Source organism: Ammospiza caudacuta, chromosome 5 (genome assembly GCF_027887145.1).
Source record: "Ammospiza caudacuta isolate bAmmCau1 chromosome 5, bAmmCau1.pri, whole genome shotgun sequence".
Lineage (NCBI taxonomy): Eukaryota > Metazoa > Chordata > Aves > Passeriformes > Passerellidae > Ammospiza > Ammospiza caudacuta.
In genome coordinates this window covers 16,047,419-16,063,049 of record NC_080597.1, presented here as the reverse complement: position 1 = coordinate 16,063,049, position 15,631 = coordinate 16,047,419, and the positions used below count along the sequence as shown (strand labels likewise).

Here is a 15,631-nt window from a genome sequence, read left to right as displayed (position 1 = left end):
ACTGAGACACCAGTGATCCAAACAAGTTCCTAGGTGAATAGACAGCTTATTTTGGAAAATTATTTAACCTGGAGAGGTCATCATCTGAAATTATTTTTGGGAACAGTGGCCTGGCATCATGAAGAAGTTTGTGTGGTTCAGCCTCTGATGCTTCTTACTAAAAAAACACTTTGAGTTTGATGGGAAAAGGAGAAGGAAAAAAAAGTCTTCATTGCCTTTTTCCTTAGGTTGCCCTGCTGATGTGTAACACTTCTGTCTAGAACTTGGAACATTTTCATTCAGCTCATGCAGGTGCAGCTGAATCCTGTTTGCAAAGTGGTAGAAAATCCTGTCCCAAGAAGTCTAAAAGGAAAAGTACTAAAAATCCCGATGAAAATGAATAGTCAAGAGCTTTTTTGCTGACAATGTCTCACTCCACTTAGACTGTCCAGTTTGTCACTGAACTCACTGTTACACAAAGATAATCCACTTTGTCAACAGAACAGCTGATGGAAATCTGATTTAAGCCAGGAAGTGTAAATTTCATTCTCTTTTGGCCTGGCAGAGCCATACCAGAATGAAATCTCTCTTTACATAAGGCAACAGTCAATTGGAGGTAAATTTGATGTTAGCTGGATTTTAAGGGAGTGGTTCTTACCTAATTTAGACAGCAGCAGCCAGTGAGATTATGCTGGAAGCAAAAATGTTTCCATTCTACCTTTTAGTCACTTAGGAATTTGAACTTCAAACCAGTCTCTGACTGTTCCTTGGTCCTGCAGAATCGCTTTGAACTTGAGTGTACCACTCTTTTAAAAGACCAAGAAAGATTATTTTGTTCTCTAAAATCCTCAGGCATCAAACCTGTACCTTTTATTTGAATTACAAAATATTTACAGTGATGTTATCCACTCTTGAGGTAAGGTTTAAATGGTGAGGGTATTAAATAGTGAGTCTGTATTATTTCTGAAAAGATGTTGTCATGTTTTATTTAGGAAAATTACATATATTAATTCCAGTTTGAATTTGTATTGGTTTAACTTCTGTTGGTTTTCACCATCCTTTTTTTTTCATTAGGACACCATAGGCTAATATCATTATCTAGAGATTCTTGGTAGACTGTGACAAATAATTTGTCTTTCTTTCAGACAAGGATTTAGATGGCTAATATAGTCCTTTCTGTTTTTCCACTCTCAAATGATTCTTGTGTTTTGGAAATACTTTGCAATTCATCTTTATAATTTTGAAGTAGGAATGGCTGATTTGGATTTACTACTTCAGTGACTGTTTCCAGAAGAAACATAACTGCTTAATATTCTCCTCTTTTTCCCTCAAAGTTCAGAATGTCATGCTGGGAGGCTCAGTGATTACCTGCTGTGCCCCCTAACATGTTGAATTTTAAGAGATCAATGGGATGTTATGCTCATTACATGGATCCATAGAAAATGAACCAAAGAATCCACAGAAATGAACCAAAATTTTCCCTCAGAATTGCACTGCAGCAAATGCAAATTTTACTCCAAAGCATTGTACCTGTGGAACATCTTTTGCTTTGAAATCAGAGTGGCCTTCTAAAGGAGTTATTTCCCCTTCTAATCCTTGCCCTCTTGTAAATTCTAATAATCTGCTTGCTTTCCACTGGTCAGGGAAGGAGAGGATGTGGATATTGAAGCTGTTGGCCTTTAAATATCACTGAAATGGTTGGGCTAAAGGACCTTAAGAGCTTGTTCTACCCTAAAGGGTTCTGTAAACAGTTCATCTGACTTAGGGTTTTTTTTTTTTTTCTTGATGCAGCTGTGATCTGTGGCATAGCCAGTGTTCCCATTTGCTGGAAACAGCAAACAAACAAAAGCAGGTGTGACTCACTTGGGAACCTCGCTTTGCTCTGGCTGAGCACGAGGGGTTTGGAGCAGAGTTCACAGGTGCCTGAGCTGGGCTGGACACAGAGCAGGGCTCAGGGTTGAGCAGGAGCTTTGGTTGGGGGTGAGGAGCTGCCCAGGTGTCCTGCTGGTTTCAGCATGTTGTCCCATGCCCCACAGTGCCTCTGACTCTGGAGATTGTCAGGGCAGGCTCAGCTTTGCACAGGACTAGCTGGGTTAAATGAGTCACCTGCACTGTCTCATCAACTAATTTTCATTTAACCTGCCCTTCAACTTGGCTAAGGCTCTTTTCTGAAGTCGCTTGTCTAGCCTGCTCAGAAGTGCACAGTTCTTACTCCACCCTGAGGTGAAAAGTCAAGGTCTTGCTTTACTGATTGGTGCTGGAAGCTGCTGGAGAGCGAGAGCAAATGAAATGTGAGAACCCCATGACCTCTGTTTGTTCTTCCTAATAGATGTGGAATTGTGTACCTTTGCAAAAACATGCCAAAAGCCCCACAAGCATACACAAAATAAAATACTTACTGTTTATGAAAGGTGGGAAAATGAATTGCAATGAAGGAATTAGCACTGATATGTGTTAAATATGTAAAGTCTTTTCATGAAACCAAAGAAATAAAAGTTAACTAGAAATAAGTCAGAGTGCTTAACAATCTTTTTATAAACCTTTGCACCAGCAGTGTTACAGGGAGTCTTTATCAACAGTTGGTGAGCATGTCCCAAATTTAATTTTTAATCACATTTTGTAATTAAAACCCATTCTTGCTGAGAAAGCAAAAAGAGAACAAAAGGCCTTTGAAGTTTGACCAGCAATTTGTTTGCTAGCAATTTCAAAAGTATTTTTAATAGAAAGCCAGATGTGTTTGAAAATACTTTCATAATTATGACTGTGTAGTTGTGCCCATCCCATTCATGTGTTTGTCTAGCATGCTAAAGAACTGTCCCATTTTGTATCTTTTTTTGCACAGAATGTGTAGACAATCAAATATGCAGTTAAGAGCTCCTTGTGAATCAGTTTAGTGTAAGCCAAGGATGATGCTGAGACCTGTGGCACTAAAAGGAGCCAAATGAATTCCCCTTTATTTTTCTCTTTGTGTTCTTTCTACCACTCAATTTCTGTGGCAAATGAGATGAATGTCCTGGAGAAAATATCCTTTGTATTTCATGCTCCAAAATTCTCATGGGGAATGCAGAAAAGACGATATATGAGGACACAACTGCTTCTAAAAGCAGCTGGCTATGGCAGGGGTCACACAGTCCTAACTATAGAAAGTGCTGTCTGCCCTGCCTGTGATAGGGGTTAAATCTATTATGGTCAAAGTTACACAGTCAAATGCAATCAGAATCAGGCTGTGCAGCCTGCATTAGGCAGCGATCATGGCAGAGCTCACTGAGAGTCATTGTCACCCTCCATGAAACTCACACAGGCCACTGGGTGCCCATGCTGTTGACCTTAGGGACTCAAGACTTCTGTTTCCAGAAGTGAAACATCATGGAAGACTAAGAGGATTGTGATTTAATTGAAAGCATTGACACCTTTCATAGACTATGTTGTAGTGATTTTGCTGTGGACACCGTTAGTGAACATTTGAACCTTTAAGCGTGGACTCAAGGGAATTGTGCATTTTCTTTGCATCAGGATAACATAAGTTAAAAAAAGGGTAGCTGCAAGATTTAAAGGTGATTTAGAAATACTTGGGTGTTTGGAATGTCTTATCTAGCAGTTTAACTTGCATCTGTCTCTAAAAATTAAGGGAGTTCAAACTGAAATATAAGAAGCAGCAAGTGACACTGGCAGAATTGGAGGAAGAATATCTCTGAGCGTCAGAAAATATCTCATGTTCTGTTTTCTTTTTTCCACTGAGAATTGTCACTTTGTCTTTATATCCTGCCCTCCACTTCTCTCCTGCCTACCTGTGATTCCCACCATTCTGCCAAGTCCCCAGGTTCTGTCCTCATCCCCATTCCTGTTTTCTTCTCTTCCCTTCAGCTACCAGCAACCTCCCTGCTCTCCCAAGTTTTCCAACAAGCCCGTGAAAGCTGCAACATGATACATTGCCAGCCCAGGCCAAATTCCACAGATCCTTACCTTTCATGGAATCATTAATCTAGATTTCCTTCCATGGCAGAGCTGCCATTCTTTGAGGAACAAGCAGGATCTGAGAGCGCTCCTGCTCTTTCAGATTCCTTGAAGTTGATAAAACAGTTCAAACACCAGAATGACAAAACAGCAGCATAATCACATGGATCTTGTGGTTCTCATTCCCTGGGGAAAAGGAGCCTAGCAGGAGAAACCTTCCCTGAGGGAGACAGTTTGATGCTCATGTCACACAGGTGTCTTTTTTGTTGGTTTTGTTATTTAACAGTTTGACATTGACAAGGAGGCTGGAGAGAGGCAGATTTACCATCGGTACTGTATGGAACGGGCATCTGTGCATTGTGCCCATGTGTTCACCACAGTCTCCCAGATCACAGCTACAGAAGCAGAACATATGCTTAAAAAAAGCCCTGGTAAGACTTGAATCATTTTTTTTTACTGTTATTTCCTCAGAATGCCCACATATCCTTAGACTAAATGAACATAATAGAGGCAGTATGCAAACATGAAGAGACAGAGCACATGCACAGGTGTGTCTGGCTATGCTACAGGGATTAACCAATTTTCCATGGATGTTAGGCTTTTTTTTGCCAGGACTCCTCAACTTCAGGAATTTTGTCTGTGGCAGGGTTTCCATGCTTTTAGAACTGAACCATGATAAGCTTCATATAGATAAAATATTTTCTATTAGGCCAACAAGTAGAGTTTGAAAAATAGTTCTGTGCCCAATAATTTGTCTGGTTTTCCTCTTGATATTAGGCTCATAAAATATGAAGCTTAGAAACCTTGTCTTGTTCCATGCTTGGGTTTTGAGTAAGGTCATGATCCCAGTTTGATGTGTCATCAAATTTCTCTTTAAATCACCTCAGTGCTTTATAGGGATAAATCCCAATACTCCACCTGCAGGTAAGCAGCGTGAGGGAAAACTGCACAACAATTTTGGAGACTATTTAGCAGGTGTGTTGGTATCTTGGTTATTTTAAATTAAACAGTGCTCAAATTATTGTTTTTGTTTGAACTTGGTTTTTTGTTTTATTTTTGGGGTTTAGTTGTTTATTTGGGGGATTTTTTTGCTTACTCTTTGTAGAGTTATTGGTTGATTTGCAGTGCTGATTATAGTTTGGGATTGTTATCCTGATTAACTTCAATGCTTCAAGCCACATTGTGGTTCCTGAACCTGAACGAAAGAGCTGTTCATGGAGTCCTTTGCCTCATTCCTGACTAGCTGTCAATAGGATGATGGATTTAGATTATCTTTTTCATTTTATTTTAAGAACAAAAGCCATGTCTTAAAAGTCTCTGAAGTTCAGTCATTTAAACTGGGATACCTCTGAAAGGTCTTGATTTTTCAGAGTGCAGAGCACTCTGAAAATCAAACTTTTGAAGCTTTTTTAATATAGACATGACACTTCTCCCCACCACAGCTACCATTGAAAATCATAGTCTGTGTTTTGGGATTTTAGGAGACTGAAATGAGTCTGAATCCAGTTTAATTTGGGGAAGAAAATCTCCAGACTGCTCACAGATAAAACATCAGTTGAAGCTGAAGAGAATTCCATGCACAGAGATTCACAGGCCTGAGCTTTTTGTGATTATTCTTGCAACTTTGAAGAAACCAAGTAAATATACTTAATGTTTGGGTTAAAAAACTACTGAGAGATGTCATGCTTCATGTTGATATAGCTAGAAATAAATTCAGTAGAAATTGTCACCCCAAATCCTAAGAAACAACTCTAAGTGGGAAGTCTGATGAGAATAAGTACTTTAATAGTTTCTCTGAATCCAAGACCACAAATAAACTGTGCAGGAACCTATTCTCACACTATTTATTCTCTCTGAAGTTGTGAAATCTGCATAGACATTGATTTTTTGAAACACCCATCAATCCTTCAGTAGGTCATTGAGCTTGCTAAGGAACATGAATACTGAAAGCATGTGTGCATTTCTCCATCCACTTTAAAAATAAACCTTTAAAAGGAGGATGCTGAATTAGCACAATTAAATTTTATTTGCATTTATTGAGATAAAAATAGTTTTTCAACTATTTTTCAAATAGTTAGCTAAAAATAACTCAGAAATATGCTAAATTGAGGTGTCTCTGCTACTCCTCTTTAACATCAAACTTGGATTATAATTTAAATTATAAATCTCATCACTTGGAGAGGTCCCTTTAAAATTTAATAAAGCAAATTGCATAGAGAACTTTTGCAGTGGGACAAAGGCCAATTTGCCAGTCTAAACTTGGCAGAATGACTGCTTGCATTATGCTGATCCCACTTGCTGCAGTTGTTATGTGATCAACAATTTATCAAACCATATTTGTCTAAAGCTTTAGTATCTTTGACGTATCCAGCAGGATTTTGTCAGTGATCATAAGTTATTTTCTTGTGGTTTGAAAACTGATGTTATAGGATTTCTAATGTTTTCACTCAGATATGGAACATATTTCTCATTAGCAGTAGAGAGGAGTTTGAATCAAAATTCCAAGAGATTCAGGTATCAATTGAGTTCTAGATCTAGGCTACCTATCTGTATGTATTTGATCAAAATCATAGATAGAAACTCTGAAAAAAGTACAAGTCAACTCTACTGTTAGTGATCCATCAAGAGAAAACTGTGCTAATATTACTTAAACCATGTCAGTTTCTTTCCTATAAATACAGAAGTCAAAACATTCTGGTTTGGCCTTCTTGGGACAATTTCTCAAGCAAAAGTATTGTTATTTCATTAAACAATAAGAACAGCAACAAAAGCAAACAAACAAACAAAAAAAACCAGCATCGGGACCAAACTCTCTTTCATCACTTCATCCCTCACACATGTTCAAAATATTCCTGTGTGTTGAGCAGAAATAGTGTACTTGGTTCTTTGGGCCACCATATCTGTCATGCATCTCAAAGCCTTAAGCAAGAGATGGATGGAGCCCCAGTCCTCAGGAAAGGATAAATGAAGCTGCAGTTAAACCAAAGGACATGGGAGTAGGTTATGCACAGGCTGCTGCTGGTGGGTGAGACTCTCCAAAACTCCCTGATAAATGAATGTGAGTGTGGAAAGAAGCTGGCCAGAAATAGCTGGGGAAGGGATTCTTCCTGTATTGGGAAGTCTTGGAGATGGCTGGAGTCTCAAAGCTCTGTCCTGCACGAGCCAGTTCTCCCACACAGAACAAGGAACAGGTCAGAGAAAGGAGAAGGTGTGTTGTTGGTAAAGACAGTGGAGGATGGTTCTGCTGTGTTACCTCCCCCCAGAGGTCTTTGTTCAGAGAATTTTTAAGTGCTGGGCAGGAGAAGGTAAAAGCACAAGTTTTCTCCTCATGTCCACCAAGACTGTTTGGCCATTGAAAACCAAATCTTCAGTACCTAGCAAGTAAAGATTTCCTGGTCTTTAGTTTCAGAATTGGTATTCCAGAAACAGATCTATCAAGACTTTTGCTATTTCATGGTTACTACTAAAGGTTATATTTTTATCTCTTGTAGTTTAACCTACAGTGCTTCAGGACATTTTCAGGTGAAAGTTTAACCACAGATCACTTACATGGCAGGGAAACACATATATTGCTAAAGCAGACTGTAATTCTCAAGGAAATAATCAAAAATGGCTGTGCCATTTGCATAATGTCAGGCAAGTATCATAAAGTAGTATAAGTCTGTTTCAGTCAGTTGTGGTGCTATGAAATACATCTGCTGAGGAACTGGCCTTCCCTTTCATTTTCATTCATAACCCAGCTCAAAGGACAGAAAATGGCATTCTTTCCATTTACTTGGACTGGATTTGGGGCAAGCCTTTGAATAGCTGCTGTGATCTACCAGGAAGGCTAAGCGTGACTGAATTTCAGTGCCCGTCCTCTGTGTATATCCCAAAACTCTACCTTTAAAATGCTGGAAATGAACAAATTTTAATTGTAAGATCCTTTAGAATCTTGGAGGAGAGCAGCAGTAAAAATGTAAAGTGTACTATTCCATGGATATTTTTAGGTAAAACACAACTGATTACTGGAAAGAGGCTGTTTTATAAATGTTTCTTATATGCTCCCTTTTTTGATAAATCCTCAGAAGTTTTGATAGAATGGGTATCTCTTGTGCCATGCAGTAAACAAGGCCATAGCACAATTTCTGCTTCCAAGGGCTCTCAATCTGTAGTGATTGAGCAGGCAACAGTGATATCAAGGATAAAGAGGTAAAGGGCAAGTTACACAACAAATGTATGGCTCAATGGAGACGTCACTGGGGTCTTGACAGGACAAAAGGGCAGGGTCTGCCCCGTGCTGAGGACAGGTGAAGCTGCTTTGATGCTGCAGATGTGCAGAGTCATATGCAAGAGCTTTGTGGAGGCAGTGCTGTTCCCTCCCCTGAATAACATAAAAACATAACCTGTTCACATAAACCTGAGAGACACATTGGTTCTTTCCTTAAAGATTTCTCTGACTCTGAAGATGTCTACCTCTGCCTTTTCTCTGCTTTTCCAGATGTTGTCACCCCAAATGGCTTGAACATTAAGAAATTTTCAGCAATGCATGAGTTTCAGAATTTGCATTCCATGTACAAGGCTAGGATCCAAGAGTTCATTCGAGGTCATTTCTATGGGTATGCTTTTACTTTTCAAAAATTAGCAATGCTTGTCCAACACTATTTAAAGCAAGAACCAAAGCAGGAGGACTAACAAGTACTTCATAGAGGAGTGGAAATTTGAAACCAGCTTATTCAAATGTCTGTCTGGGATTTCTCAGTCAGAAGCTAAGGGAATTTTAGACACCAGATCTGACTCTACTTAACAGATTGTGATTTCAGACAGCAGATCTTGATCTGTTTGTTATTTACCCAAGATGCAATTAGTCAGATTAAGATAGTCAATTTAAAGCACAGCAGAAAAGCTTCACTTTGATTTTTCTCTGGGGATAATAAGTTCCTCCAGAATAGAAAGCTGTTGTGTGTTTTATTTGATTGTATCTTGAGAAATACTTTGTTCTTGTCTGTTTTCTTGCTTTCAGCCACCTTGACTTCGATCTTGACAAGACCTTGTTTTTCTTCATTGCTGGGAGATACGAGTTTTCCAACAAAGGAGCTGATATGTTTCTAGAAGCCTTATCAAGATTAAACTTTTTGCTGAGGGTAAGAAAGCTTACACAGCTGTTGAAAGCATAGAGCTTATGCTCAAACTCACCATCCTGTGGAAGTCACCTACAAGAATTCCCTTTCAATACTCTGGTTTATAGGGAAGTAATTATGGGATATTCACAGTTTTCATAGGGCTCTCCTCCTGAACCATCAGAATATATGATGATTTCACACAGTTTTAATTGATAGATTGGTTGTATAATTGAAAATAATTAATTACATAGTTCAAGAAGTTAATCCATGGTTGCCTCCCCAGTTTTTAGAGAGAAGTAACAAAAATAGTATTCTAGAGTTTACCCTGATAGCTTCTGTATTATAATGGAAATAAAAGTAAGCCTTTAAAGCGGCATTTTAAAAACATCCTTTTAAGCAAATTGCTTAATTTGTTAGGACCTGTTTATGATCTTTTAAATCTCTGCTACCCCACTGGATGGGAATGTTGCATTAAAATTCATAGAGTGACAGTGGTGTGGTGCAAAGCAATGGGAATCCGTTCAGGTCTCTGTGGTTCTGTTTCCTCAACAAAATTGGTGCAATGTTTCTAAATGTCTTTATGGAGTACTTCAATGAAGGTAAGAGCAAGGCCTTGTTAAAAATCACAGAGCAGAGCCCTTACTACATACAATTGAAAATGTCTCCATTGTGTCCCAAAGACTAATATATTGAAAATAAAACCCAGAAAAAATGCTAATAATGCTAATTGGTTTTCAATCATTTGGCAAGGATCAATTAGCTGTTGTCCTAGACTCTGTCCTTTGTACTCTTTAACAGTTGAATAATATGGAAAATTTGGATAAAAGTTATGATACTGCTCTGTCAGCAGGGATGAAAGAATCACTAATGTCCAAAGCCCTAAGTACAATTGTTCTACCACCACCTTCTATTATTATGGCATTTAGTGACTCTGGATTTTCTAGAAATTCTTAATCCCTTCATACACACAGATCACCTCACAGAACTGAAGTATTTCTTCCCCAGCAGAAATCAGCTGTTTGGCAGTGCTGTGCAACATCAGCTGCCTGCTAGTGGCATTTTCATGCTGTTACCTGTGAGTGCTGGTAATGTGGAAGGTCTTGTGCGATAAGAGGGAAAGAATTGCCTGAGCAGTTATTGCAGGAATCTCTTATTGCAGCTAATGATTTATATCATAGAATCATAAAATCTTTAGGGCTTCAAAAGACTTCCAAGATCATTGAGTCCAACCTTTGGCCAATCACCCATTTGTCAATTCGACCATGGCACTAAGAGCCATGTCCAGTTGTTTACTGAAAACTTCCATGGAGGGTGAATTCCACCACCTCGCTGGGCAGCCCCTTCCACTGCCTGATCACCCTTTCTGTGAAAATGTTCTTCCTGATGGCATCCATGGTAAACAAGGCTGATGGAAATTAAAGGAAACAGGCTAGTTTTCCCAGGCTCTATAGAGCAGTGTACTGTTGCTTCTCCCAGAAGCTGAGCCTGGATTTATTGCATTGTTCTTCCAGTGTGGATGCCGGCATCTGATTAGCTGTTGTAGCAACACCTGCTCTGTAATTAATTCAAGAGGTAATTACATTGGGAATAGTAGACTACCTGTACTAATTACAAGTCTGGAAATGGTGGTACTTCCTAAATTTCCCAGTATTGTGCCTGAACCTAAAAAGGACATACCATTGCATGAAATTGTTTTATTTTACAAAGACATTTTACAAAGACATTTTCCTCTGCTGTTTGAAAACTTTACTAAAATTTTGCAAATAAAATATGGATGTTGGGAGAGATTGTTAATGCACACTAGGATTATAGCACAATGGACTTGGAACCCACTTGGAAGAGAGGGAAGGGAAGAACATTAATTAACATAAACATGATAGATGACTCCCATAGGTTTTTAACACTGTACATTTCCCTCTGTGTCAGTCTGAGAGAAGGCACACTATTGAATGGGTTTGTATCTAAAATTTGAAATGGAGGCAATTCAAAGTAATTTAATTTTTACAGCTCTGAACAGAGTTCACCCTTAGCTTTTCATTAAACAGCTGATGAGAGGAGTAAAACCTCATTCATGCACCAATGAATGGACCTGGTATTTTGAACCTTGTTCATGCACAGGAGAAACTAGCGAGTCAAACCACCTAGAAATAAAGGGTCAGAATTCACAGCAAGTGCTTTCTGCCTTTGTAATAGTCAGATGGGCAAGAAGTTACTTGTGGCTTTTTGCATGTCTGGCAGGTTCTTTGCCAGAGTTTCAGGTAGAAAATGGTTGTTCTTTCTCTGCTGTAGGAATTTCCCTCATATCATGGCTAGGCATGCCTCAGATAGTAAGGCAAACACTCACTCCTTTGAGCCAGCATAGTTTGTGTCAGGTGAGAAAGTGTGTAGGACTTGTATTTTTCTACAGTTTATGTGCTCAGCCAAAGCCATGTTCTCTAAACCATGAGAGCTCAGGAAGATCTGATTGCCCAAATTAAAACTGGGTGACATCTCCATCTTGATCTCTGATTTGACAAAACTTTGTTTGTAGCAAGAGCTAGAAGATCTGAGCCTTCCTGGAAAACCAAAGTGCATTTGGCATTTCCTGTGACTAAATCTTTAAGTTGGCTGTGATATTCTGTATCAGATTTTTTTATTTTAAATTGCTCTCCATTTCTTGTCACGTAGGTTCATAAGGCTGATGTTACAGTTATCGTGTTCTTCATCATGCCAGCAAAAACCAACAATTTCAATGTGGAAACCTTGAAAGGACAAGCAGTCCGGAAGCAGCTCTGGTAATTGCCATTCCCACCCTGGTGCAGTCTGATGGGGACTCATGCAAAAGTCTCAGCTGGAGAACGCTCCCTCTTTTTGCTACAACTGAGGATTGTGGGTAACTAGAATGTATTTCAGGCATGAAAGAGATGGGAAAGATAAATAAGGTCAAATATTTCTTCTTTTAGGTCTGTTTTTTTTTTTTTTTTAATCCACAGTTATTTTTAGTTAATTTGTGTTGTCATTCTATTAGCAAATAGTACTTGTTTTGTAGCAACAGAGTCAAATGCTCTAGAAAATCCAGTGTTCTGAATGTCTTCTGGATGTTTCTGGTACACCCTTTGGATGTGCCACAGAGCTCCCACAAAATAAAGACTGCCTGCTCATTTTTCAGAGTGAGCTTCTCTCACTGTGAGAAGTGAATAAATAAAGACTGCCTGCTCATTTTTAACAGTGAGCTTCTCTGTGGGAAAAATAAATTAATTACACATATTCTTTTATTTAGAAATGTGGAAGTTGCACTGTGTGATCCAGCAGATCAGCCGTTGATATTTGTCTATACTTGTCTATATGGACTACAACAAGCAGTGACCATAACCAAGCAGTGAAACTTACAGCTATAAAAGGAAAATTGTCACAGTCCTACTTATTTTGCAACTTTTCAAACAAAAAAAGTAAAGCAGGAGCAGGATTAACCTTCACCTGACTTTAACTGCTGTGTGATTCTGTATAGGAAAAAACTGCTTTCAGCTGTTCTTCTCTGTGAAAAGCAGAAGACCCTCTGCATCACTCTATGCAGCATCATCATGGTCATAATCATAATCAGGATAAACCCACCTGCTAGCATTTCATAATAATTATAAATAATTATTATTTCATAATAATATCAAATGATTCTCAGGATGCCACAGAAATTAAAGGCAAGAAGAGGTTGGCACTTATACAGGAATACAGCACTTAGACATTAATATGTGAAGGCTGACTTGGGGTATAAAATCCTTCTTTTCCTCTGCTTCTGGAAAAGCAGTCTATCCCATCTGGGTTAAATTTAAGATATTGTGCATGGCAATCTATGAAAGTATACCCATGTGGGAACGATCCTGCTGGGGTTTAGATCAGTGTGGCTTAACATTTGGCTGCTTTCCAACTCAGCCAAAATTGACTTGTCCACTCTTGTGTCTATGTGAGCTGGGAAAGGGCACCTAAAAACAGGTATGTGGATTCCCAGCTTGGTAAAGTTTAAGATTTCACTTAACAAGTTTTGGTTTTGCCTAAAGTATAATTAGAAATCAGAAAGGCAGGAAAAGTTCTGTGAAGTGGAACTTCACTATCAGTAGATTCACTCAAATTTAGAGTACAGTTGCTGTTTTGATGACAGAACTTTTTGCCACGGGCAGAAAAATAAAAATTACTCTTTGCATGCAGAACAGGAATTCAGTGGAGTTCTTCCTTAGCTAAAATATAATATTTGTCTGACACAGGCCTCATTATTGGCTTAAAACTTGGCCTGAGTTTTCAGGAAGTTTTTTTTGTTTTGCAAACTATGATAACTACCTTTAAGTCTTGTTTCCAATAGCACTTGTTTCCAATAGTCTGTGAGTTGAGAAAAAGGGCAGAAAGTGAAGGGGGAAGCTTGCTTTGAAAACTCCTATTTGTTTAATTCTTATATCTTGCATGTCTCTTCCAGGTCAAGAGAAGCTGGAGCTCTCTCTGTCCATTATTAATGATCGTGTTGCTGTACCTAGGGTCATATATATGCTCTTTTTTTTCACAGCTGACATGTGGTCCACTGATCAGAGAAGAGGGCTAGAAGGAATCCCTAGTAAAGCCTGCCCCTGGCTTTCCCAGTGCACTCATCTGTAGGTGCAGGATAAATCCTCAGCTCTGCTGGAATCCATCAGCACAACTGCTGGCTGGAGAAAGGAGATTTGAGAACCAGACCTCTGTCTGCTTCTGCATCCTGGGTTCCATCAGTCTATCAGTTTAATTTCCAGCAGCAGGAATCTCTTTTATGCTGTCTTTGTCCTGGATTCTCCTGTTTTATATGTATATTTATTTATCTTTCCAGGGACACTGCACAGTCTGTGAAAGAAAAGTTTGGAAGGAAACTCTACAATGCCTTGCTGAAGTGAGTGAATAAGTTGCTTTGCTCTGCCTTGCAAAGCCTCATGTTCAGGTGGCTTTACTTGTGCTGTTTCTTCATGTAAAGAATTTTGACATCCATAGGAAGGCATGGTAGGAAGATATGGGACCATAAACAGGATACTTGTTTAACAGGCAAATCACAGGGAAAAAAAATAAAGGTTCCAACAGCTTGTGGTGGAAAGACTCTTAAGAGACACAGGGACGTCTAAGTAACACAAAGGCTTATTCACTGTCAAAAACTAGCTACTTCAGCTTAAAAAAGCACCAGAGACAAAGTATAATGTGTTAGTGATTCAATCATATAGTTTCAGAAGACAGTTGGAAGTGAATGACCCAAAGCACAGGTGAGATGACTGGAACTGCAGTAAAAACAAGCTGTGTCCGAAAAACAGAAGAAAGCAATTCTTTTCCTTTCTTTTTTCAAAAGTTAATTAGGAGATCAGCAAGTATATGGGAGAACAGAATATAGGGAATATAGAAAGGCCATGAAAACAAAGGAAAGGTTCATGTTGACATTAGCACACTTCAGATCAGACCTTCTTGGCCATTTCTTCATTTTCTTTACAAAAAGGACAGTGAATCATTTGGTAAAATTGGTCGTGTGTTTCCTTTGCAGAGGAGAAATCCCAGACCTGAACAAGATTCTTGACCGAGATGACATAAGTATTATGAAAAGGGCCATCTTTTCAACTCAGGTCAGAAAATATGTTCTTTGTATAAACATCTGATCAAAATAATGAATGTGATGATGTAAAAGGTTTGAGTATGGCATATAGCAATATATATGTGCATTGGGAGAGGTTTTCAGCAAATACACTTCTTATCAGTAACATTTAAAATCAGCTCTGATTGTTTTTAATGGGAGTATGACCCAAATGGACCTTTAGGGGAGTCCATGGATATTGCTTCAGTCACATGCATTCCTAATTATTTTATTTTGAGCTAAGTGTAAACTTGGAGTTGTTCCTGAGCTTGGATTTTTCCACTTTTATTAAATATGTGAAATCAAATGCTAAGGAGATACAGCATTGACTAACAATCTTCAAAATTAAATGGTGGACCCTTCTTAAAGTTAGTACAAATTAATTTATTTTGAGGTAAATTAAGCTTATTTACATCAATGAAAAAATCTGCCGCTGTCTTCCAATAGCCTTAGGAAATGGCAACAGAACCGTTTGCCAAGAGTTTATCTGATTTATGGATTGCCTTTTCTGTGCTCAGAGACACTCTCTGCCTCCAGTGACCACCCACAACATGATTGATGACAGCAATGACCCAATCCTCAACACCATCCGGCGCATTGGGCTGTTCAACAACCGCACAGACCGTGTGAAGGTGCGTTCTGGCCACCTCATTTGAGACCCAAAATGGGATTTCTCTGAACATTCTCGGTCTGCATCACTGGGGAGTGCAGTTACATTCTTGATAGGTGGTATTATACTGCTAGAGTACTTCTCTCTTCCTCTCTTTCCAGGAATTACAACTTGTCACTGCACAGGGATCCTCAGGTGCTGTTTAGCCAAGATAATTTCCAGTTAGAAATCTGAGGTTAGGGAGCTGTTTCCATTGCTGCCTCCTGCACTGAATGAGTAGCTGCTAACTGCTGAAATCAAGAAAGTGCCATGGGTCATTTGCACCCAGATAGAAAACTTTGACATAGATTCACTTGCTTAAAACTGGAGGTCCAAGGTTTAAGC

The 15,631-nt window shown here is 38.9% G+C and overlaps 1 protein-coding gene across 1 annotated transcript in view; it reads left to right on the top strand.

Moving 5' to 3' along the window:
• GYS2 (glycogen synthase 2) overlaps positions 1-15,631 on the top strand; it is a 40,729-nt gene that overhangs the window by 15,955 nt on the left and 9,143 nt on the right. Inside the window, exons 5-11 of the mRNA XM_058805408.1 lie at positions 4,220-4,364; positions 8,414-8,531; positions 8,936-9,056; positions 11,703-11,809; positions 13,858-13,917; positions 14,551-14,629; positions 15,156-15,269. Of these exons, the coding sequence (XP_058661391.1) occupies positions 4,220-4,364; positions 8,414-8,531; positions 8,936-9,056; positions 11,703-11,809; positions 13,858-13,917; positions 14,551-14,629; positions 15,156-15,269 (744 nt within the window). The remainder of the gene's footprint in view (positions 1-4,219; positions 4,365-8,413; positions 8,532-8,935; positions 9,057-11,702; positions 11,810-13,857; positions 13,918-14,550; positions 14,630-15,155; positions 15,270-15,631) is intronic.